The sequence below is a fragment of the Euprymna scolopes genome, chromosome 30 (assembly GCF_053919585.1).
Source record: "Euprymna scolopes isolate OS-2025 chromosome 30, ASM5391958v1, whole genome shotgun sequence".
Lineage (NCBI taxonomy): Eukaryota > Metazoa > Mollusca > Cephalopoda > Sepiida > Sepiolidae > Euprymna > Euprymna scolopes.
In genome coordinates, this window is record NC_136511.1 from 94,796,348 (window position 1) to 94,823,364 (window position 27,017).

General features: G+C 34.0%; 1 protein-coding gene across 9 annotated transcripts in view; it reads right to left on the minus strand.

The window, feature by feature from the left end:
- Positions 1-27,017, minus strand: part of LOC145254893 (sodium-independent sulfate anion transporter-like) — a 635,989-nt gene that overhangs the window by 264,524 nt on the left and 344,448 nt on the right. For 5 of the 9 annotated variants that reach the window (XM_080113816.1, XM_080113815.1, XM_080113817.1 and 2 more), the window contains 3 exons: positions 26,655-26,727; positions 21,843-21,893; positions 14,557-14,617 (listed from right to left, as the gene is read on the minus strand). In XM_080113816.1, coding sequence (XP_079969942.1) covers positions 14,557-14,617; positions 21,843-21,893; positions 26,655-26,727 — 185 coding nt within the window. Of the gene's footprint in view, positions 1-7,659; positions 7,738-14,556; positions 14,618-21,842; positions 21,894-26,654; positions 26,728-27,017 lie in introns of all 9 variants that reach the window. The other 4 variants (XR_013863830.1, XM_080113811.1, XM_080113812.1 and 1 more) reach the window with 1 other exon arrangement.

Genomic DNA, 27,017 nt, shown 5'->3' on the forward strand with positions numbered 1-27,017 from the left:
TTTGCTTTTTTGTTGTAACCCAAACCGGTGTATATGGTACATGGTACAATATTTCTTTTTTAACTACACACTAAAAAAAAACAAAAAAAAACATGGAAGACTTATCAAAAATGTTCATGCAATTTTTACAAGCACAGGCTGAGCGGGATGAACGCAGACAAGCTACACAAAACGAGCTTTTGCAAACACAAATACAGGCACAGGCTGACCGCGAGGAAAAGAGAGAGGACAGATTATTGAAATGGCAGCAGGAACAAGAAGAAAAGCAGAAAATGGCACAATTAAAGCAGAAAAAACTGCAATTGGAACAGGAAGAAAGGCATGAAACTACAATTGGAACAGGAAGAAAGGCATAAGAAACTACAATTGGAATATGAAGAAAGGCAAGAGGAACGTTTTGCTAAAACACTGGAACTACTAAAGAGTAATCGAGAAAATGTCGATAGTGTTAATTTCTCCCATACAACTATTTTTAATAGCATGGATACATTTCATTATGTGCCTGAGGAAGAGAAGAATTTTGAAGCATACTACACAAGATACAGGGATGTTTTTCAACTGGACTGTAAAAATTGGCCAAATAGTCAGAAAGTGAGCCTCTTACTCAGAAAATTGGGTACATCAGAACACAGCAAATTCGTAGATTACATATTACCTAAAAAAACTGCGGAATTAGAGTTCATGGAAGCTGTAAAATTACTAAAAGAATTATTTAATCAAAATATATCTCTTTTTCATAAAGATGGCTGTGCATGAATCTAAGAAAGATGGACAACCAAGATTATTTGACATACGCATCAGTTGTCAATAAAAACTGCGATAATTTTAAGCTTGCAGAACTAACGGTAGAAGATTTTAAATGTCTAATCTTCGCTCAAGGGTTAGTTTCCACGAAAAATGCAGAAATACGCAGACGAGTGTTGTCTAAGCTGGAATCTGAGCAAGATTTAACCCTCCAGAAACTAACAGAGGACTGTGAAAGGGCCATTACACTAAAAAAGGATTAAAAAAATATAGAAGAATCCGGAGTGACATATGTAAGAAAAGTTAGAAAACCATACGCACCAACCAAGAACTTTACAAAGAAAAGCAATGGAACGGGATATTCCAAAGATAATAACCATAAATATAGTACACAATATAACAAGCCTCTTCCTAGATATAACTGTAAGAGATGTGCAGAAAAGCTTTGGGAATCAGATTGTCCTTATAAGAAGAAAAAATGCTACATTTGTAAGAAGGTGGGACACAAAAGCGATTGCTGCAGATATAAAGATTACACCAGAAAGAGAGTACAGCAAACAAAATCAAATACAAAATTAGACAAAGATCGGCGAAAATACATAAAAGTGGAAATATTTAAAACATCAATAAAGTTACAACTCGACTCCGGCTCCGATGTTTCTATAATAAACCTGAATACGTGGAAAAAGTTGGGAAAACCGGCCATGATGAAAACTAGTAAAGCAGCCCAGACGGTAACTGGTGGTGGTATAAAATTTGAAGGAGAAGTTGTCCTCCCGATAAAATTGAAAGGGATTTGGAAGAAATTAAAAATATTCGTACTAAAAAATAGTGAAAATCTGTTGGGAATAGATTTAATTGAGAAATTCGGACTATGGGATAAGCCAATCAATACATTCTGTAAAAAATTAGAATGTTCTTCTCCAACAACAGTAAATATAAAAGACGATTTAAAAGAATTATTTCCTGAGGCATTCACGACTAACTTAGGTCGCTGCAATAAATTCAAGGCCTCGTTTGAACTTAAAGAAAACGCCAGCCCAATTTTTAGAAAAAAGCGAAATGTTCCGTTCGCTGGGTTGGAAAAGATTGATAAAGAATTAAATAGATTGGAACAGACGGGAATTCTATCAAAAATAGAACACAGCGAGTGGGCAGCCCCCACCGTATACGTAAAGAAAAAGAATGACGAAGTTAGAGTGTGCGCAGACTTTTCGACTGGGGTCAACTCCCTATTAAAAGATCACCATTACCCCCTACCAAGCCCAGAGGAAATATTCACGAAGTTGAATGGGGGTAATATCTTCTCCAAGATGATGATGATACGACAACAGTCGAAGAGGAGGACACCATAGATATCATATACGAATCTTTTAATTTGGAACCGCCTCAAAATGCACCTGAACCCCGAAGATCAGGTAGGAAAAGAAAAGTGAATGAACCATTAATGGTAAGCCCAAAAAGAAAAAGATATTGAAATCTGTGTGACTTCAAATCTTGGGAGGGGGGTGTTGTGGTGGCAACCACTTATTTGCATATGCGAATAACATAACACTATAAATGGCAAGCCTAGGTTGGCCTTGGTGTGTCTTACTCAAATGCCACCAGAAGTGACGCCGAAGAGCGTACATGTCCTCCCACCAAGACTCTTGGACTCGACACCGTCATTTGTACATATTGTAAATATACCTTTTCTTTAATACACTTATTATTGCGTTATCTTGTTGTTTGCGTCTTCATTGTATTTCCTTACTAATTATTGTTCAACCTTGCAACCACAACACTTTCCAAACTCAACAGCAAATGCCTTGCATGTGTGGCTTTAAGGTGCCTTTCCTGGGAAAAGCGGATGACAACAATAATCCATGTGAGAAAACGATCCTGTCAGAGACAAAGCGCCGAATAGTTAGCAGACTTGAATAAAGCACTGCTTGTAGGTAGTGTTGATGGCCTTATATAAGTATGTAGTTCATATGTAACCAGAGAGCATCTCAACAGGATACATATTCCTACCCCGAATGGTCACTAAGCAGTGACGGAGTCCTTTTTTCTCCATTTTCTTTCCCCCCCAAGTTGTGTGGGTACGATTTCTGAAAAAAACTTAATCAGAGTTACTATACATCACATAGTTCTCTTCTAAAAACTTTGAACGTCTTCGGATTCGTGAAGACCGACGCAGATCACTAATTTCATCAGAAACTATACTCTGGGGGCTTTCTTCTATCGGGTCCATACAGTTTGTACTGTCATCTTGCATGCTTTGTGTGTCTCTATATTTAGTAGACTCCGATTGTTCATTGAATGATGAATTGGATTCGATATATTTAGGGATATTTATTTCATTTTCACTTCCGTTTTGATCGGTGGTGGAATGGTTAGGGTGTTGTTCAACTTTGATAATATCACATTTCTTCACTTTGTATCTTTTCCCCCTAAACTGTCTATCCGTAAACTTCTGAACAGTACAATACTGATCTCAAACTTCCATCACCATATATCTACTGCGGGCGTTAGTTTTCACCCTATCTTGGTATAGATAGACAATCTCCCCCACTTTGATGTTGATCTTTATCCCAGTAGTTTTGCCTTGACCTTTATATTTAGCTGATGCCTCATGACTTTTTAACCTATTTTGGTATTTTTCTTTAATCAGGTGTTTGTCTTCTATCGGTAGTTTCTCTCCAGTGGTTTGGTCTCTCATTGTCCAAACTTCTAGAGAAGAGTAGCCGTTTTCTCTAACTCTACTATTCATAACAGATATTAGCACGCCCAACTCAGTATCCATTATTTTACCGCCAGATGGTTTTAATTTGCATAATTCCGTATGAAATTCTGATACTGAGCGTTCACTAATTGGATTTTTGTTACAGTTCTTTATCTCTCCAATCTCTATGTAAACTGTGAGTAGGGCTTGAAATCCAGAAGTGGACATATTCTTTCTAAGCGAAACTGGAATACCACTTCCCTAGATGAGTTCATAATTAATGGATACTCTAACTTAACAGCTAAATCTGACCCCCAAGATCGCCATGGGCATGGAATATATGCCTACATTAAAGATGGCTTCCCGTGTGGCAGGGATATCTCTAGAGAAGATCCTAATTTACCCTATATGTGCTTGCTTACACCACTGCATTTATATTTGCCCTCTATCGGCCCTATAACAGCGGAGTTACTATCTTTAAGAGTATATCTGAGAAAATAAACCACATCCTGTCTACACATCTCTCGGCTAACATCCACATCTGTGGTGACTTCAACGTCCATAACGTGGAATGGCTGACCCATTCAAATAAGACAGATGATGAGGGGAGGTTTTGTCATGATTTTGCTTATTGCTTATGACCTCACTCAGATTGTTCGCGAACCCACCCTTGTGCCCGATACTACTGGTCAATATGCAAGCCTCCTAGACCTTTTTCTCTCAACTTCCCCTGAGCTATGGTCATGTTCCGTTCATTCTCCTCTAGGATCCTCCGACCACTCTGTTGTATCAGTTAAGATAAAAATGAAATGTAATAAGTCCTCAGACGTACCCCTCCACCGTACTGTATACCGATACTCTATGGCTGACTGGGATAGCTTCCGTACATTCATATCTGATCTACTTCTGTATTCCATGTTTAAAAAGGATGTGTCCTCTATAGTATCAGATCTGATCGAATGGTTAATTGTAGGCATAGACCGATTCATACCATCTAAAAAATTCCAACAAAAACAGCCAGCCAACGTTCTCCCCAGAATGTGCTGCTGCTATCGCGCACAGAAATCACTTTTTCCATAACTACCAATGTAATAGATGCACTGAGACTAAAGCTGCTTTCAGGAACGCCAGCAACCACTGTAAAAGAGTAATAAAAAATGCAAGAGAGCTATATGCCAAGTCTGTTAAATCCAAAGTAGCTGATCAGCGGCTTGGTTCCCACCAGTTTTGGCAAATAACAAATAGAATCCTGAACAGAAGTGTGCGTTCTATCCCAACCATTATCAATGGACCAGAGGTCATCTCGTCAGCATCAGACAAGGCCAAACTATTTGCCAAGAACTTTGCAGCTAATTCTACCCTATGCGATGAAGGCCATCAACTTCCCATATTTCCTCCTATAACACAGAACACGCTAAGTAACATACAAATATCTGTGCATGAGGTTGCCAAGCTAATCAAAAACCTTGATTCCAGTAAAGCAACTGGCCCTGACGGCATCCCAATTATAGTGTTAAAAAAGCTTCAACCAGAACTTGTTCCCATACTTACGAAACTGTTTAAGTGCTGCCTTAAGGAGAAGTGCTTTCCGACTCCCTGGAAAACCTCATCAGTATGCCCTGTATTTAAGAATTCAGGTGATAAGTCATCCTCTCAGTACAGACCAATAAGTCTCCTGTGTGTTATGAGTAAGGTGCTGGAATCCATAATAAATAGAGAAATAGTCAACCACCTCAGCAGAAATAACCTTCTTAGTGACACACAATATGGTTTCCGTTCTGCAAGATCTACCGCAGATGTGCTAACGGTTATATCTCACAGGATTAGTGAATCTCTTGACAAAGGCTTCCTTTCTAGGGCAATTGCTCTTGACATATCAAATGCCTTCGACAAGGTATGGTATAAGGGCCTACTTCACAAGATTTCCAGCTACGGTATAACTGGAAATATTTTCTCAATCATTAAATCATTTCTCTCCGATAGGCTCATAAGAGTAGTGGTTGATGGACAAAAATCAGAGGCCTGCAGTATTAATGCTGGAGTCCCTCGAGGGTCAATCCTGGGCCCAACTCTCTTCCTGATCTACATCAATGATCTCCCTAAACACATACTTAAATCATTCGTTGACATCTATGCTGATGACGCGACTATCTACGGTAACACATCAAAGGCTGTAAATGACAAAGTTCTCTCTGATTCTCTCTCCTCTGATCTTGAGCGCGTGGTTCAATGGGGGAAGACGTGGCTGGTTACTTTTAATGCATCTAAAACCAAACTCCTATCTTTACATCATCAACGCTTTGATCCCCATCTGGCATCAATTGAAATGGATGGCTCTCGTCTAGGGGAGACCCCATGTTTTGACAAGCTTCTGGGTTTGTCCTTTACTCCTGATCTGAAATGGAACACGTACATCAAGTCTGTTGCCAAGGTCGCTAAAAAGATGGTGGGATCCTTCTACCGCTCCAGAAGATATCTCACTACTAATGCAATTCTCTATCTATATAAAAGCCAAATACGTCCAAGGATGGAGTACTGCTGCCATATCTGGGCAGGAGCTGCTAAAAACAGCTTATTCTGCCTTGACAGAGTACAAAATAGACTTTGTGGCTTAGTGGGGGATGCCCTTTTCTCTTCCCTGCAACCTCTCTCCCACAGAAGAGACGTTGCGAGCCTATCCTTGTTTTATCGTTATTTCCATGGCAGGTGCTCATCTGAACTCCAATCTCTGGTCCCCCTTCGCCAATCTTTCACGAAAAACACCCGTCTAGCTGAATCCACTGTCAAAAATTTCCCCCACTCTTTATCTGTGCCTAAATTAAAACGTAGATTCCATGAACAAAGCTTCTTTCTTAGAACTGCATGCCTGTGGAACTCTATTCCGTCTGCCTGCTTCCCACCTGACTAAAACCTGGATGTCTTCAAGTCCAACGTAAACAAATTCCTAATGAACCGCCACCTCAAGTAAACACTTCAATAAATCTCCACACTAACGTAATGTACTTGCAATAACCATTATCCCTGAGTGGCTTCCGGGCCTTGATAAGTGGTGACCACCTTGTAAAAAAAAAAAAAAAGAAAAAAAAAGCGCCATCAACCCTGATCTTTACTTCATCACCCGACGGGGGATAGAACCTTGATATGGTTGTGATTAAACCATCTCTTAGAGATTGGCTGCTTTCTTATAATAGTAATGTTGCATGTGTTAGGGCAGAAACATTTTCTCAAACCAATAATACTAGTTGTCCTTCATGTTTTACGACATCACCAGCGTACTAGCTCCCAATTGTTTTCTTGAATTGGCTTGGTATCTCCTTTAGTGACATGCAGGTGTGGCAACTACCTATGGTACGACTGATGGCCTTGTCCACTATCCAGTGCGTAGAATCCCATATTAAAAATCTGCTTTAACTGGTGTTTACTGGCATGGTGAAGTATTAAGTGTAGAGCGACTAAAAGTCTGTCTAATACTCCTTGGGGAATGACGATTCTCTGTCTAGCTGGGCACAAGGCTTCCTCCTGTGTAACTATGATTAACCCATCTGCCGTGGTTGATGAGAGTTTACAATGTTGTAAATACCTTTTAATAGTGGTTAAACCTTTCTTCTTCTTAGATGGAGTTCTGCCATTGCGTAATAGTCTATACACATGTTGTAAGTCCGGACAGTCTTGTTGTGCCTGGATTCATGCGTTACGAGTCATGTATGGGATCGGACAATGACCAGCTAATATATCTTTTACAGTAATTTCTCTAATTACTGATGTCTTCAGGGCGTTGATAAATTTACAAATTTGGCATTTTTCCTTACAATGAATAGCGTTCCGGCTAGCATAATCTGATATTTTATTTTTCCCTGATGAAATAATTTAACAGAATATCGAAAGATGACACTCAAGAACGTTGTGACTCTAGAGCTCAGAATGCACCATGTTGGAGTTTCTCATATGCTGAATCTTGCTTCCCTAATTGTTGGAAGATGGCCTCTGTTGTACCAGTGTACAAAAAATCTGGTGAAAGGACTGACCTTCTCAATTATCGCCCTATCAGTCTCCTCCTCTCTTCATTAAAATCTTTGAGACACTAATCAATCAAGCACTAGTCCACCACCTTGCAAAAGTTAATCTTCTTTCTGACAAACAGTACAGATTTAGGCAATGTTGTTCTACTGTAGATATTTTACTTAAATTCTAATCATTTTAATTGTACTCACTTTGTAGTCTTTTTAAAAATCCTTTTCTTGTTAAATGTGCTCTTAAAACTAGCCAGTTCTGTTCTCCTTTTCTTATATCTACAATAAAAAACCGACAGTAATGAAAACTGAAGAAGTTCCAAATTGTATCTTAACTCAAACACTGCTTTTCTTCTGCAGTATACATTATTCTAAACTAATTTAAACTTAATACTTAAGCCAGTTTTTGAATTTTAATACTGCACTAATATTATATTATTCATTTTCTAAACCAGTTTTTAAAACAAGTTTTTCTAATCTAAAGTAATAGAAAATGTTGTGTTTGCTCCAATTGATAAAATAATCCATTATCGTATTTAATGAAAGGTAAATCTACCCTTTAAAATTTGAACCGAGAACATTTTAACTTTTGAGACAGATGAAGCTAGAGAAAGAAAGAGGTAAAGGCGAGGTAAGAGAAAAAAAAGCAAAAACAAAGAAAAAGAATTTTTAGCAAGATTACAGAAACGGGGATTTTTTTTTTTCTTATGATAGAAGAACTGTATTTAAGTACTATACCTAATATCTACAATTCCTATATGCTCGTATCTACTACTTCCCACTGAACAGTGCACAAATGAGAGCACTGAATGGTTCAAAATGGCAATTGAAGCACATGTTCCCAGGTGAAAATTCTATAGTAAGCCCCACTCTCCCCAATGGTTTACTTCTACTTGTGAAGCTGCCATTGCTCAAAGGCAGCATGCGTACTGCAGATTTAACCGACATAAGTCCATTTCAAACAGACAGAAGTATACAGAAGCTAGAAGTAATTGTAAGAGAGAAATAGCGACAGCTAAGAGAGAATTTACTGAAACCACCAGAAAACGAATTCAAGCAGAGAAATTAGGAATCAGTGATTTTTGGATAATCTACAACAGTGTAGCAAATAATGGGCCGTCAACAATTCCCTCACTATCCAACAATCATAAGATTCTTTGCATGGCAATCGAAAAGGTTAACGTGCTTGCCAGTTGGTTTGCCTCAAACTCCACATTGCAAACCACTTTCTCTCAGACTTTCTTTTTCGAACAGATGCCACAATAGATGATCTGAAAATCACCATTCTCAGATGCATGGTATCATACCTGATCTCATCCCGGCTGTGATATTAAAAAAATGTTCCTCTGAAGTTGCTCCAGTTCTCTCCAAACTTTACAACAAATTCCTTAATGAATCTTTCTTTCCTGACTGCTGGAAAACTGCTTCTGTGGTACCAGTTTTCAAGAATTCTAGCGAAAGAACTGACCCATTAAATTATTTCCCCATTAGCCCCCCCCTTTTTGCCAAAATATTTGAGTCCATAATTAATCAAGTTCTAGTCCATCACCTTACAGCTGCTAAACTTCTGATTGATCAACAATATGGATTTAGGTAGACCCGTTCCACAGCAGATATCCTAACTGCAATCTCTGAACAAATATACCATTCACTAGACAAAGCAGGGGAGGGAAGAGAGGTAACCCTAGATATATCTAAGGCTTTTGACAGGGTATGGCACGATGGTCTTCTCAGGAAAATCAAATCATATGGTATCACTGGAAGAATACATAATGTAATTAAATCTCATCTAAGAGAAGAATCCAGGTGGTCCTCGATAGCCGTACATCTAAACAATATGATATAAATGTGGGAGTACCCCAGGAGTCTATCCTTGGACCTCTATTATTCCTGATATTCATAAATGACCTCCCCGATAAAATTGTCTCTGAGATCGGTATATTTGCTGATGACATCACGCTGTATAACAGGTACGAGGAGAAAACAAATAAACACATATCTAAGGAAATGGCAGGAGCACTAGAGGATGACCTCCAACATGTAGTGGAATGGAGACAAAAATGGATTTAATGCTGCCAAGACTAAGCTTGTTTCCTTCAATAATGACAAGGAACCTTCTTTACCACCAATAGCAATGGTCAAAAACCCATTACCTGAAAGTACTTCTTTTGAACTCTTCCACCTAATGTTTACAGGGAACATATACATACATTGAGAGTAGTTGCGGATGGAGCCACTCTGTGGGCTTCGGTGATTACAAATGCCTAACCTTGGAGAATAAAGATTATTCCTCTGACATGGAGCAGACAGTTATAAGGGTAAAAGGATTGCTATTAGGTTGCGAATCACTTGGGTGACAAGTAGTAGATTGGATTCACAACAGGAGTGATAGTATAATAAAATACTTTATTAAGTCTTTTGAGGAGTATATAATTGGCCCTAGTTTTGTACTCTGCGCTCTGGTGGAGATGTAGGAAAACTCACAAATGGTCCTTCAAAACCATAGTAAATTAGTAAGCGTGTTCCACTGGTGCAAAGGGCGTAAGGTTAGGGGTGTGACATTTTCTGGGTCTATGCAGGAAGCTGTAGTTTTGAAGCTTTGGAAATCTGAGTGAATTAGTACGGTAGAGATATCTTGCTTAACTGCAGAGCTGACCATCATAGATACTATAAGTAGGGATTTTCTGTTTCTCAGATGTAGATGTACAGTTGAGAATATAATTTGAAGATGATGAATGATATACAGTGAGTAATACAGTCTAGAACACTCAGGGGAGAATGAGGGTCATAAACTAATGTACAAAGAAATGGTTGAGAGAATAAGAGTTGAAATGGATTAGTGAACGAAGGAATCGTCAAAATATTGAAAGGCAAAGAGGGCCTGTGTTAATTATGTGAAAAGTTGCTGAAAATGGAAGCAATTGATGTCAGTCGTAGAAGGAATAGCTCACACTATGAAGAGAGATGATATGAAAAATGCAGTCTAGGTAGAATACAGGAGTGGTCAGTGGAAAATGTCTGACTGAGAGAAATAAAATGAAGAAATATATATATATATATATATATATATATATATATATATATATATATATACTAGCAGGGGTTACCCGGCGTTGCCTGGGTGATCGGCCCCCTTCCCACTCCGAGGGGTAACAAAAAAGTCACCCCTCTGGATTTACATGCTTGGTGCCGGCCTCCCCCCTTCAGGGAGAGATAATTCCCAACCCCACCTTCAGGGAGGAGGGTGCCTGGAGGCTTCTCCCCCCCCCCCCCAAAGAAAAAAGTCACCTCCTCCTGGCCTCTTCGCCCCCCCCCACCCTTGGGGGGGACACCGGCTCCCTCCTTTGGGGGGAGAAACTGCCAAGATCCCCCTTTTCGGGTGAGAAAATGCCAGGCTTCCCCTTTTGGTGGGGGGATGGTGGCGTGGCCTTCGTTATAAAGATGGCCGGCCAGCTGAAAAATGACGTCATCGCCGAAGTCCCAACAAGCAAGATATGTGGAACTCTTAGACTGTCAATAATCAACAGTAATTTTTACAGACAGCGTTACAAAACTTCAAAATTGGATTGAAATAAAGAACACGATGATTTATACTGAAACTCATCTCATATTAATAATAAAAAAATAATAAAAAAACACAAGTTGTTTGCTTAAGTATTATAAGCAATTGAATATTTCGTTGTATTATAGATTTTAAAGATTAGAATGCGTTCTTTAATTACTTATGAATTACATTTTAAAAAAGTGAAGGAACACGATTTGATTTGTAGTAAACTTGAAGTTTATTTAATATAATTAAATGAAAATTATGCATGTAAGATTATGAATATTTGAAGCAGAACACAAGCAAAACATTTGATATGAGTTAAGACAATAAACAAATATTAAAATTAAACTATTTTTTTAATCAAAATGAATTTTTTTTAAATCAAAATGAATGTGGGTTTGTATTACTGTACACATAGATTCGAAAAAGTTGTCAAAAAACAAATATATAACAAATAAATGTTATAAAAGGCAAGATAAGTTACTTTTCTACCAAACTGGATATATTTTTCGTATTTTTATTGTGACGTCAGAGCAAAGCAAACAGTCAATCTCTCTACTTACTCTCTATATATATCTCGCTATCTCTCTCTTTCTTAAAAATCTAATGAACCAGATAACCCCCTCTCTCTGTGAATGATGTGGCGTGGCAGACACTTGGCTGAGGGAAATGGGACAGAGGTTGGGTGTGAATATCGCCGTAGCGAGCGGAAATACGTCGTCATGGCAACCAGACAGTGAACATTCGTGGTGGGAAACGCGAAGCACGAGGGATTTGAAAATAAGAAATAAACAGTTGGCGAAAAGAAGCGAGACAGCCCGGTATATTAAACAGTCGCTCCGAGAATCGGACCTCATCGAAGATTGAGATTTGGATCAGTTAAACTGCGAATTATTAGTCAAATACAATCGTATTGTCGATTAACCTCAACATTTAATCTGGCTGAGATTTGAATTAATTAAATTGCGGATTATCATTCCAAATACAATAGTATTGTCGATTGAATTCTTCTTTGGAACTAAGATTCGAGGAAGAGATAAACTTTCGCCATCTCAACTTTTTTTTTTCTTGGATATTGTGTTTGCGAACTTTTAATCCGTGTTTACCCTAACGAATAAAAACAGAAAAGTTTGGCCTATCTCATGCCAATATCTTTTCCTTTCCACAAACTTTTATACATATTGTACTGTATTTTGCATGTCGCATACATCTGACAAACATCCCCAGAAATACGTCTGTCTCACTCATTCTTTTTATCGGAACTTTTTTTTCTTCCTTTGTATATAAAAATCTTTCTTGAATTCTAAACTTTTATTGAGTGTTCGTTTCGTCATTTTTGCTCTGTTGTTCCGTTCTCCTTATTGATATGTTTCGCTGGTTAATCCGACATCTGACGATTAACCGAAGATAATTATGAGATGTTGGATATAAAATAAAATAAATTCTTATGTCGCGATCTGACTGCCAATCAATTCGGTCATCCATTAACCGGGTCGTGATATTATTCAATGTAACATGTTTATTCAGCTCGAAAACCATACAGTGTTTACCGATGTATTGGAAAATTCAAGATGGCGTCTGACTCCCTCTTTAACACGGTAAGTTTGGGAAAAGGTGTTATAAATAAATAACTGGATAAAATACTGTTAAAAACTCACTCAATATATGTTACTGTGACATAGCTTGACATATATTCGGCGGGTTTTTAATAGTATTTTTTCTAGTTTTTTATTTATAACACCTTTTCCCATACTTACCGTGTTAAAGAGGGAGTGAGGCGCCATCTTGAATTTTCCAATACATCGGTAAACACTGTATGGTTTTCGAGCTGAATAAACATGTTACATTGAATAAAAACACGAAAAATATACCCAGTATGGTAGAAAAGTAACTTATCTTGCCTTTGATAACATTTATTTGTTATATATTTGTTTTTTGACAACTTTTTCGAATCTATGTGTACAGTAATACAAACCCGTTTTTCGAGCTGAATAAATATGTTACATTGAATAAAAACACGAAACTTATATCCAGTTTGGTAGAAAAGTAACTTAGCTTGCCTTTGATAACATTTATTTGTTATATATTTGTTTTTTGACAACTTTTTCAAATCTATGTGTACAGTAATACAAACCCGAAATGAACTTAAGACCACGAGTGAACGCGCGTTTTTTTTTTTTTAGTTTAGTTTCATATATATATATATATATATAAAAATAAGTATTTTTAAATTTTATCTTTCTAGCTTTAAAAAAAAGTTTTAAAATTTTATCAGCCGGCATAATTTATTTTTAAATATTGAAAGATTTCAGGAAAATTAATTTTTGCTAGATTTTCAAAACATGTGTGTCAACAGCTTAAAAAAATCGTTTCTTCAAAAGAACATGTTTTAAAGAAGACGGTAGTGAACGTGTGTGTGTGTGCGTGTGTGCGCGTGTGCTGGGTAGGACAGCGTTTGTTTTCGTGTTGTGTGTACGTGTGTGCGGCTAGCACCAGAATGGCGGACGTGGTGTCGGAGGTTGGATTGTTAGATTGTGTAAGTTTCGTATTTTTGTAATTTGTAAATGGCAAGTTAGGAAAAAATTAAACCCTTCCAAGATGGACAATAAATAAGGCCATAATATTTTATGGTAAAGTTAAGAGCGTAGAAACCATAGTTTTTTAGGAGATGTGATTATTGGATTAACCAATCAGAAATCGTCTGTGGCACACACATCTCTGTTTTTATAGATATATAGATAGATATATGGATTATTTTTTACCTTTTGTTTGTTCGGCAGGGTGTGAACACTTAGAGATCTTCCCCATAAATGTCATAGGATAGGTCGTAAGTCAAAAATGTATGATACATTTTTGATAAAATGATAGGGGAGAGGTGTTATAGAGTCCATGACATGAATAGTGTAATTAGTGGAGGATGTCTTTCGGTGTGATGGGGGTCAAAAGATTAAGATTCATCAAACCCGACACTCTGAAGTGTTGTGAACACGTTAACTGCAGGTGCATCCAGTTAAAGATACACATTCACAATATAAAAAGGAGGAACGTACATGTGCTTGGGGAGTTTGGTTGAGAGTTTATTTGAGTTTGCCAAAGTAATTAGAAGGCAGTTAGCAAGATTCGAAGAAGACTGGTCATCTAGGAAAAATGAAGAAGAGAAAGAAAAAGAAAGAAATTAAAAATGGGTTGTGTGTGAAAAACCTTTCCAAAGTGTATAAAGACTCCATGAATAAAGACTGTCTCCACAAATAAGAAATGCGTTGTGGTTTTGGTGCATGGATTTTGGTTCCAGCTCAACAAGACGGGATAGAAGACAATGAGATTTTCATTATACGCATATATGTTATACGCATATATGTTATACGCATATATGTTATACGCACACACATCAATGTGCACCCACAAATGTATAATACAGGCTGCAGTCTAGGATCCTTCAAATTTTTAATGTAGTGGTTAAAAAGTTAGGGTTTTTAATCACTACATTAAAAATTTGAAGGACCCTAGACTGCACCCTGTATAGCTATCTAGTCTTATCCATGATTACTTACCGAGAGAAACTTCCAGCAACAGGATAAGCAGATACAAAAGATCCGAGAATATTGGCAGTACCTACAATAGAAGTCAAAATATATGCTAAATATTAAAAAAAACAACATAAAAAATGAGATTTTAAGAACCAACAAAGTAAAAATTTAAAAAGTACAATAAGTTTCATTAAATGCATCAAATTTTAATTTTCTACTGATTCATATACTTGTAAAGTATGGAAATGGATTGTAAAATTTATTACCTCTGAATTGATTATCATTAAGTTGACTTAATAAATAATGGTGTCGGTTGACTTTTGGGGAGGTGGTCGTTGAGCTTTAGATTGAAAAAACCCCCAAAAAATCAACTCTACCAATAACCCTACATCTTAAATCTTGCAACATATTAGTGGTTAATTTAATTTTTAAAAATGAGTTTTTTAAGAAATGAAATATAACTAAGCCTCTTGCAGCTTATAACAAAATGCATTCTTTTTTCTTAATTTTCATTATTGGGACAATGATTATTTTATTATTTTGTTTTGTTTTGTTGGAATGGTGCAACAAGTGCATTTCAGCTAGAGTTTAATGTGATTACTATAAATAAAAGTGCCCATATGATAAAAGTCTAAAAACTTATTGAATATAAGTATATTATATATAATACACTTATATGTATTATATTCAACTTATATACACATATACACACACACATATATATATACAAACACACACACACACACACACATATATATATATATATATATATGAGCAAACAGTTAATAAAATATATTAAAAAACACTTTGAAATGAGTTAAAAACATATTTAATCTGAAAAGGAAACACTAGATAAATGGATAGTCCTTAATCTGTGGAGTTTCGAAGAAATACTCTCCTTCTCATCAGAGGGTAGGAATTAGCAAAATGCGGGATCGGATTTTGCATGCAGAAGTATTTGATGAAACAACAAGTAAGTCAAACATCTTACTTGAAAATAAAATAAGTTAAGCAGAGGGAATATGGTAAAGAAAAAGGTGATTACACACACACCCACACATATATATACTAGACTACTCATAACCTGTTGGGTCAGTATGTTATATTAGCTATGGAAGTAATGTATGAGCATGACACTTGTGACATATATACACACACATATACAAACTTTTTTTTTGCTTTTTGTTTTTTTACATGGAGGTCACCACTTATCAAGGCCCAGAAGCCACTCGGGGATAAGGGTTATTTTGTGTACAGTAATCAATGGGATAGTGTTGCAGTATTCATTAGTATTGGAGATTTGATAAAGTGTTATTACTTAAGGGAGCGGTTCATCAGGAATTTGTTTATGTTGGACTTGAAGACATCCATGTTGAAGTCAGGAGGGAAACAGGGAAGCGGTAGAGAGTTCCACAGGCATGCAGTTCTAAGAAAGAAGCTTTGTTCATGGAATCTATGTTTTGATTTAGGCACAGATAAAGAGTGGGAAAAATTATTGAGAGTGGTTCCCGATAGACGGGTGTTTATCATGAAAGATTGGCTAGGGAGGACCAGAGATCGGAGCTCAGACGAGCAACTGCCATGGAAATAACGATAAAACAAAGATAGGCTTGCAACGTCTCTTCTGTGGGAGAGAGGTTGCAGGGAAGAGAAAAGGGCATCCCCCCACTAAAACACGAAGTCTATTTTGTACTCTATCAAGGCAAGATAGGCTGTTTTTAGCAGCTCCTGCCCAGATATGGCAGCAGTACTCCATCCTTGGACGTATTTGGCTTTTATATAGATAGAGAATTGCATCAGTAGTGAGATATCTTCTGGAGCGGTAGAAGGATCCCACCATTTTCCAGCGACCTTGGCAACAGACTTGATGTATGTGTTCCATTTCAGATCAGGAGTAAAGGTCAAACCCAGAAGCTTGTCAAAACATGGGGCCTCCCCTAGACGAGAGCCATCCATTTCAATTGATGCCAGATGGGGATCAGAGCGTTGATGATGTAAAGATAGCAGCTTGGTTTTAGATGCATGAAAGGTAACCAACCACCTCTTCCCCCACTGTACCACGCGCTCGAGATCTGACACACATATACACACACACAAACGCACACACAAACACACATATATATATATATATATATATATATATATATATACTAGACTACTCATAACCCGTTGGGTCAGTATGTTATGTTAGCTATGGAATTAATGTATGAGCATGACAATTGTAACTTAAAGAAAATAGTGTTTTGTGACATAACAGAAACATTTCTATGAAAGTATATTAAAATGAAAAAAGAATATAGATAGATTTCTATGAGTTGTTCTGTTTATAATTGTTTATTTAAAAAAAACTTACAGTCATTGAATTATAAGTGGTTTGCCATACTTATAGGTAAATGTGCACGGAACAGATACTATAATACTTAAAGTTAAATTCAAATTTTGATATATCTTTTAATCTAAATGCGAAAAATAACAAACAATTGGGACGTTCAAAACGTACACAGCAAAAGAATACATTTTATTGTCGCATTGATTATTCATTTGTAATGCAATTTAAAAAAAACATATTTTGGGGATTATTTATTTATGTTGGTAGTGTAGAAGAGAATGTATGAATGATATTTAAGAAAGGTGTATTAAAAAATGGAGAATACATTAAAAAAAAAATAAAGGCGGTGGGTAAATTGCCATTATAAAATGCTCTTATAGTTATCAATGGGTTAAAGTAGATTTATTTGTAAGAAAATTGCGTTAAAATAACTTAAACGTAATACAAAAATGAACAATGTAAAAAAATGCAGAAAGTATTAACAATTATTTATTTGGATAATTTAAATGCGAAAAAAAACAATTGGGATGCTGAAAATGTACACAGTAAAACAATATGTTTTATGTCGCATTGATTATTTGTTTATGTACATATGCACTACCGGAAGTCGTAAACCAGATGTTGGATTACAACACCCGTTATGAGGTCATTTGAGTTTTACAATTATACACACACACACACATATATATTATATATATATATATATATATATATATATATATATATATATATATATATATATATATATATATATATTAATATTAGTGATGGGGCGATTTCAAAATTTTTCCAGATTCCGATACAATTATCAATTCCCTTCTAAATTTCCGATTCTCATACAATTGCCGATCCTGATTCTTTTAAAATTTCTAAATATTTAATGAGATAGTTGTTGTTTTTTTTGTAAATTTTTAAATTATTACATAAAGCCCTGGGTAATTTCCACTTACACTTTTTCTCAAATGTTTTTTTTTTTTGTAATTAATTGAAAATTGTAAGACAAGAAAAGATTAATTTTTATATTTTGATTTTAAACAAAACCAAATTGTATCAGTTCGTTGTTAGTGTACAACATGCTACTTGAAAGTTTTCATAAACAGTTGAAAATAGTTGATGATTAGTAGGCAAAATGAGAAAACGATGTAAGAACAAAATATTTACAATGTCCTCTCCCATTGTTACAAATTACTTTCTAAATAATAATAATAATGCTATGTGAGCTTTGTTAACTATTCTGTGCCTTCTTTTTATGAATGAAGTTAAAATTTTCATTTAATTATACAAATTAGGTGGGTTATTAAATTGATTTGCTTTGCTGTAAAGAATAAAAGTAAGATGCAAATAATAATAATAATAATTATTTATAACAAATTTATAGATTAAACTCTCAGCTAAATTCTCATTCTAAAATGAAATATAACTTTATTGGTGAGTACGTGTGAAATCTTTAAAAAATTGACGGAGTGAAAAGTAATTATTTAAGTATTTAGAGTGGAAGACCAGTTTCAAATATAAATTTAACGTAAAATAATATGAAATTCTTTTTTTTTGGGAGCCAGGACGTCAGATTTCAATTATTTTGTTTGCACAAAAAGCATGTCAGTGCGCCAAATTTAATTCCGTCATAAAAACAAATTTCTACAGAAGAAAACTTATTTGTACAGTTTTATCTAGTGAATAGACATAAAATTACATATGAAAAATCACGTTTATTATTTTATAAATCCAACTTATATTCTAATACACCTAAAAAAGAAAAACACAATTCTCCATTTTTAGGCAATTATATGTAAACAGCTTGAAAAATTTAGCGATAAAAATAAAATAAAAATCTAAACAAAAATTGGACAAACTGTGAAAGAATTAAAAAGAAATAAGTCCAAATGTATCAAGTCGAAAAGACGATAGACATGAGGACTACAAAATAAATAGCAGGAAATCTGATCATGTCAATATCTGATCAAGTCAATATCTGATCATGTCAATATCTGATTAAGCCAATATCTGATCATGTCAATATCTGATCAAGTCTATATCTGATTAAGCCAATATCTGATCAAGTCAATATCTGATCAAGTCAATATCTGATCACATCAATATCTGATCACATCAATATCTGATCAAGTCAATATGTGATCATGTCAATATCTGATCATGTCAATATCTGATCAAGTCAATATCTGATCAAGTCAATATCTGATCACATCAATATCTGATCAAGTCAATATCTGATCATGTCAATATCTGATCATGTCAATATCTGATCATGTCAATATCTGATCATGTCAATATCTGATCAAGCCAATATCTGATCAAGTCAATATCTGATCAAGTCAATATCTGATCATGTCAATATCTGATCAAGTCAATATTTGATTAAGCCAATATCTGATCAAGTCAATATCTGATCAAGTCAATATCTGGTCACATCAATATCTGATAACATGAATATCTGATCACATCAATATCTGATCAAGTCAATATCTGATCATGTCAATATCTGATCATGTCAATATCTGATTAAGCCAATATCTGATCAAGTCAATATCTGATCAAGTCAATATCTGATCATGTCAATATCTGATCAAGCCAATATCTGATCAAGTCAATATCTGATCACATCAATATCTGATCATGTCAATATCTGATCAAGTCAATATCTGATCAAGTCAATATCTGATCACATCAATATCTGATCATATCAATATCTGATCATGTCAATATCTGATCATGTCAATATCTGATCAAGTCAATATCTGATCAAGTCAATATCTGATCAAGTCAACATCTGATCATGTCAATATCTGATCATGTCAATATCTGATCAAGTCAATATCTGATCATGTCAATATCTGATTAAGTCAATATCTGATTAAGCCAATATCTGATCAAGTCAATATCTGATCAAGTCAATATCTGATCACATCAATATCTGATCACATCAATATCTGATCATGTCAATATCTGATCATGTCAATATCTTATCATGTCAATATCTGATCAAGTCAATATCTGATCAAGTCTATATCTGATCAAGTCAATATCTGATCATGTCAATATCTGATCATGTCAATATCTGATCAAGTCAATATCTGATCATGTCAATATCTGATTAAGTCAATATCTGATCATGTCAATATCTGATTAAGCCAATATCTGATCAAGTCAATATCTGATCACATCAATATCTGATCAAGTTAATATCTGATCAAGTCAATATCTGATTAAGTGAATATCTGATCAAGTCAATATCTGATTAAGCCAATATCTGATCAAGTCAATATCTGATAATGTGAATATCTGATTAAGTCAATATCTGATCAAGTCAATATCTGATCATGTCAATATCTGATTAAGTCAATATCTGATCAAGTCAATATCTGATCAAGTCAATATCTGATCAAGTCAATATCTGATCATGTTAATATCTGATCAAGTCTATATCTGATTAAGCCAATATCTGATCAAGCCAATATCTGATCAAGTCAATATCTGATCAAGTCAATATCTGATCAAGTCAATATCTGATCACATCAATATCTGATCAAGTCAATATCTGATCATGTCAATATCTGATCATGTCAATATCTGATCATGTCAATATCTGATCAAGCCAATATCTGATCAAGCCAATATCTGATCAGGTCAATATCTGATCATGTCAATATCTGATCATGTCAATATCTGATTAAGCCAATATCTGATCAAGTCAATATCTGATCAAGTCAATATCTGATCATGTCAATATCTGATCAAGTCAATATCTGATTAAGCCAATATCTGATCAAGTCAATATATGATTGTCAATATCTGATCACATCAATATCAGATCACATCAATATCTGATCATGTCAATATCTGATCAAATCAATATCTGATCAAGTCAATATCTGATCAAGTCAATATCTGATCACATCAATATCTGATCAAGTCAATATCTGATCATGTCAATATCTGATCATGTCAATATCTGATCAAGTCAATATCTGATTAAGCCAATATCTGATCAAGTCAATATCTGATCAAGTCAATATCTGATCAAGTCAATATCTGATCATGTCAATATCTGATCACATCAATATCTGATCAAGTCAATATCTGATCATGTCAATATCTGATTAAGCCAATATCTGATCAAGTCAATATCTGATCAAGTCAATATCTGATCATGTCAATATCTGATCATGTCAATATCTGATCAAGTCAATATCTGATTAAGCCAATATCTGATCAAGTCAATATCTGATCAAGTCAATATCTGATCACATCAATATCTGATCATGTCAATATCTGATCACATCAATATCTGATCAAGTCAATATCTGATCACATCAATATCTGATCACATCAATATCTGATCATGTCAATATCTGATCATGTCAATATCTGATTAAGTCAATATCTGATCAAGTCAATATCTGATCAAGTCAATATCTGATCATGTCAATATCTGATTAAGCCAATATCTGATCAAGTCAATATCTGATCAAGTCAATATCTGATCACATCAATATCTGATCAAGTCAATATCTGATCAAGTCAATATCTGATTAAGTGAATATCTGATCAAGTCAATATCTGATCATATCAATATCTGATTAAGTCAATATCTGATCATGTCAATATCTGATTAAGCCAATATCTGATCAAGTCAATATCTGATCATATCAATATCTGATTAAGTCAATATCTGATCAAGTCAATATCTGATCAAGTCAATATCTGATCATATCAATATCTGATTAAGTCAATATCTGATTAAGTCAATATCTGATCAAGTCAATATCTGATCATATCAATATCTGATCAAGTCAATATCTGATTAAGTCAATATCTGATCAAGTCAATATCTGATTAAGTCAATATCTGATTAAGTCAATATCTGATCAAGTCAATATCTGATTAAGTCAATATCTGATTAAGTCAATATCTGATCAAGTCAATCATAGTAGTAAAAGACTTCACAAATCACGTTACTTACCCATGGCAACAAATTCTTGAGTTGCATCCAACTTGTAACAGTTTTTGCGGGCTACAAATAAAATTTTAATCATACAATAAGGAATTGTAAAAGTATATATAATACAGCAGGAAGAATCAATGTTAGCCTGGATTGAATTCCATCCTCAATCTTTGATAAGTGTTTGTGACATTTTTGTAAATTAAAGAAACATATCTTCTCAGAATTAATGTAGTTTCTAGTTAATTTTTTTCACTGAAATTCTCATAACACTATTATTCTTAGTCTCTTGCTTTTCTCTTTGCAATTTGTTGAGCAAGGCACAGCACAAGTTAGCCTTATTTTCTTTATTATTTTAATTTATAATGCTTAGTTATAAAAATGTGGTCATAATCTCTATATCATATATTTCTCTTTGTCTGTTTGTCCATTACACTTTTTCTTGAAAACTACAGGATCGATCTTGCTGAAATTTTGTATGGACCTTAGTTATTATAATGTGCGGTGAACTCGGTATTAAGGTGTATATTTGATGCACAGTTAGAGATTAAAAGAGATCAGTCATCACAATACTACATTGACTCTCACTGTTTTAAAAACTACTGGGTTGATTTGACTGAAATTTTATATGGACCTTCATTATGATAAAGTGCAGTTAGGGATTAATAGGGATTTAATGCATTTATTATATATTTAATACAACATGAGCACAATATTAACCATATTCAATCATAGTTTGGCATAAAGAACTCATATTAAGTACAAGGGGCTATAACTGTTGCTCATTTTAAATGGGCTAAAAAGTCTAATATATATATATATATATATATATATATATATTAACTTACATCCTATAAATACACACATCTATCTATTTCTATATATTATGTTCTAAGCATATGAAATTTCATTCTTTGTAATGAATATAAAATTTTCATGAATATTAAAAACTGATTTACTTCACCTCTTTTATGACTTTATGTCTTCTCAATTATTAAATCATTTCTCTCTGATAGGTTTATAAGAATAGTGGTTGATGGACAGAAATCAAAAGCTCACAATATTAATGCTGGTGCCCCTCAGGAGTCCATCTTCGGCCCAACTCTCTTCTTGATCTTCATTAATGATCTCCCAAATCACATTCTTAGATCATTCGCAGACATTTATACTGACGACACTATCATCTATGGCAACAATTCCAAGGTCCTAAATGACCAAGATCTCACCGATTCTCTCTCTTCTGACCTTAAGCATTTTGGGGAAAATGTGGCTGGTTAATTTTAATTCATCTAAAACCAAGCTTCTATCTTTTTATCATCAACACTCTGACCGCTGTCTGGCATTAATTGAAATGAATGACTCTAGTCTTGGGGAGGCTCCATATTTTGACAAATTTCTGGATCTGACCTGTACTATGATCTCTGTAATATGTCATTAAGGCCTGAGAGCTGAAAAATGACGTCATTGCTGACGTCCTAGCAAGCAAGGTCTATCAAATAGTCAGACTGTCAGTAATGAATATAAAAAAACATTGTTTTTACACATTAGAAAACTTAAAAATTACATTAAAAAAAGGAATCATTTGTACTCATTCAATATTAAAAAAAAGATTTTTAAATGGAAAAGTTTTGTGTTTATGCGTTAAAATTAAACATTTCGTTGTTTCATGGAGTTTAAAGACTAAAATACATTCATTATTTATTTATAAATTACATTTAAAAAGAAGAAAAGGAACACAACCTTGATTTATAGTAAACTGAATTTTAATCGATATATTAAAAAATTATGCATGTAAAATTATGTATGTTTGAAGCAGAAAACCATCAAATGTTGCAAAACATAAAATATGAATTTAAAGATTAAAATTAAATGATAAATATTTTTTAAATAAAAAAACAACAATAAATATTTTTTTAAAATCAAAACGAACAACAATATATATATATATATATGTATATATATATATATATATATATATCATTTTATCAAAACGAACAACAATATATTTTTTTAAAATCAAAACGAACAACAATATCTTTTAGAAAATCAAGCAATTTTAATGAAATTTTCAATATTTATTTAGATCACAGATTATAATGCATCTTACTGGAAATCTATTATTATACATCTTTATTAAAGTTATATTATTATACACCTTTATTAAAGTTAACTGAAAAAAAATACATGAGTTTAATTTTGCATTTTCATCAAAAAAGATGAAAATAAAACATTGTAGATTGTAACAATTAAAACAAATTATTTAATTTTTTCAAGAACATTACGAAAAAAGCCCCTAAAGCCTATGTTAATAATATTGCTTTAACTCGAAAAAAATTAATTTTCTCAATATTATCATCGAATTAAGCATTGTTTATTCAATATTTGGTCAATGGGACATAGAGGACCAAATGAAGACTTACCTTTAAAAAGTTAATTTTTGGAGGTATTCAGGTACCGTATGAACAGATATCACAGTTAAATTTGTCACCGACAAGTAATTTTTATGATATTAAAACTTTCATATTCGTATGTTTTATCTAATACTTTAAAATGACCGTCATTTATTTTTGTTACATAAGATACTTGATGTATGCCCCAAACAATACAAAACACCCCCTCCCCATATTAAGAATGGTGAATAGTGAAAACAATAAGGAATACATTGGATAATGAAGGTGTTAATATAATAAGAACTACTTGCCAGCAACAAATTTAACTGTGATATTCATTCATACCAGACCCGAATACCCTAGAAATCAACATTTTAACACTGAGTCCTCATTTGGTCTTCTAGAATACACTGACCAAATATTTTTTACTAAAACAAATGGATAACTAATTGCAAAAAATATTTCTAGGTTATTAACAAGGTAATATTTTTAGTGTTATTTTACATGTAATATTTCAATACTTTCCTTGCATGTATGAACATTTTTCACTGTATTTTTTAACGTGCAAATATACATTTTTTTCCTTTGAGAGATTAACTTTGGTCTGTTATCTTTCAAACACAATCAAAATTTAGATGTAAACAAAAAAAATAATTGTGATAAACCCTCTTTAAACAGCGTAGGGATCTGTTTTTTTTTTCAGTTATTTTTACTTGTACCCATCGTTTGGATTAGCCTGTTTACTTTAGCAGCTCGACACTAGTTCTATTTCAAACTGAATAAAAGCTTTGGATTTCGTTAAAACACACACAAAACTTATCCAAGTGTATAGTAGAGTAACTTATCTTGCATTTAGTAACATTCATTTGTTACATATTTGAATTTTTTATCCTTTTTTTTTGTTTGTTGGTTTCTCTGCTAAATCCCAAAAAACAGTTTCGTCATTAGACTTTATCTATTTCTGGTTATTTCTTGGGACACATGACCAGATTCACATGACCAATGTCAATGATGTTAGCAGGTTATATGACTTTAGTGCTTAGTGCCTTTACTCCTGACCCTAGATGGTTCACGTACATCAAAAACGTTGCCAAGGTCGTTGGAAAAATGGTTGGATTATTCTACCACTCCAGAGCCAAGTGTGCCCAAGGATGAAGTACTGTTGTCACATCTGGGTAGGAGCTGCTCAAAGCACTCTATTGTGCCTTGACAGAGTTCAAAACTAACTTCGTTGTCTAGTAGGGGACGCCCTTTTCTCTTTCCTGCAACCTTTTTCCACAGAAGAGATGTTGCTAGTCTGTCTCTGCTCTATTGTTATATTCCTGGTAAGTGCTCATCTGAGCTCCAATCTATGGTCCCTCTTGCCAAACTATAACGAAAAACATTCACCTAGCTGAAACCACTATCAATAATTTTCCCCATTCTTTACCTATACCTAAACCTACATGTGGATACCATGGACAAAGCATCTTTCTTAGAACTGCCTGTAGAACCCTGTTTTTTTGGTCTGCTTTTCAGTTGAATACAATATGGTCATCTTTAAGTCCAACATAAACAAGTTTTTGATGAGCCGTTCCACTTAAATAATTCAATTTACTAAATCTCCAGGACTAACGATTACTTCACTATTATCCCATTGACTACTGTACACTCATTAACCCTTATCCTCGAGTGACCTCCAGGCTTTGATAAGAGGTTCACTCTTTGTAAAAAAAAATGACATGTTTATTACAATTTGTAGACTGCAGTCAGAAATTAAGACTTAGAAGTCCTTCTCTACTAATAAAGCAAATTTTGTGTGATGGTGAAGTTCATATCGTCTTAATCTGCATTTCACATGTTGACATGTGTTGGATGGCTTTTAGAAATTGACTTCCAAACTGACGTATATTTAGCCAAGTTTTTATTTCTCTCAAATCCTCCTTATTCCTTCCTCACATGTCTTCCTTCCTTCCTGATTACATAAGTGTTCTACATCTAACCCAAGAACTCCTATCCATTCTTTCAATGCAACCAAATACTCTTCAGATTTAATCTTTTGCTGAAATCACCAGATCTAAACCCATCTTTTACACTTACATTACAAATCTATCATATCATTCTCATATTATTTCTTTTTATGAAATGCATGTCCTCAACTATCACTGACTAGATTTCATTTCAATACAATTTGTACATATACCTGATAAACTCTTCCCTTGATTGACAGTGGTAATGCCTTGCTTGTTAATAATTTTTTCAAAGAATAGAATACAACAGGCAATACTAAAGCTTAGCATTCAGTTAAACATTGGAATTTATTTTACAAGAAACAAATTTATTTAACAAGAAACAAATTTATTTAACAAGAAACAAATTTATTTAACAAGAAACAAATTTATTTTACAAGAAACAAATTTATTTAACAAGAAACAAATTTATTTAACAAGAAACAAAGACTTACCAAATGATTTACCAATTGCCATCGTTTCAATTATTCCAATTAAGGGGATAATAAAAAATCCAACTCCAATATCCTAAAAGAATGTATTACAAAATAAATAAGTACATAACATCACCATTGTTTTTAAAATACATATTACTATTCTTAATATATATATATATATATATATATATATATATATATATACATACAAACAAAGATATATATATACATACATAGATACATATATATATATGCACATATATATAAATACATGGATACATACATATATATACATACATAGATACATACATATACATACATACATATATATACATACACAGATACATACATATATATATACATACACAGATACATATATAT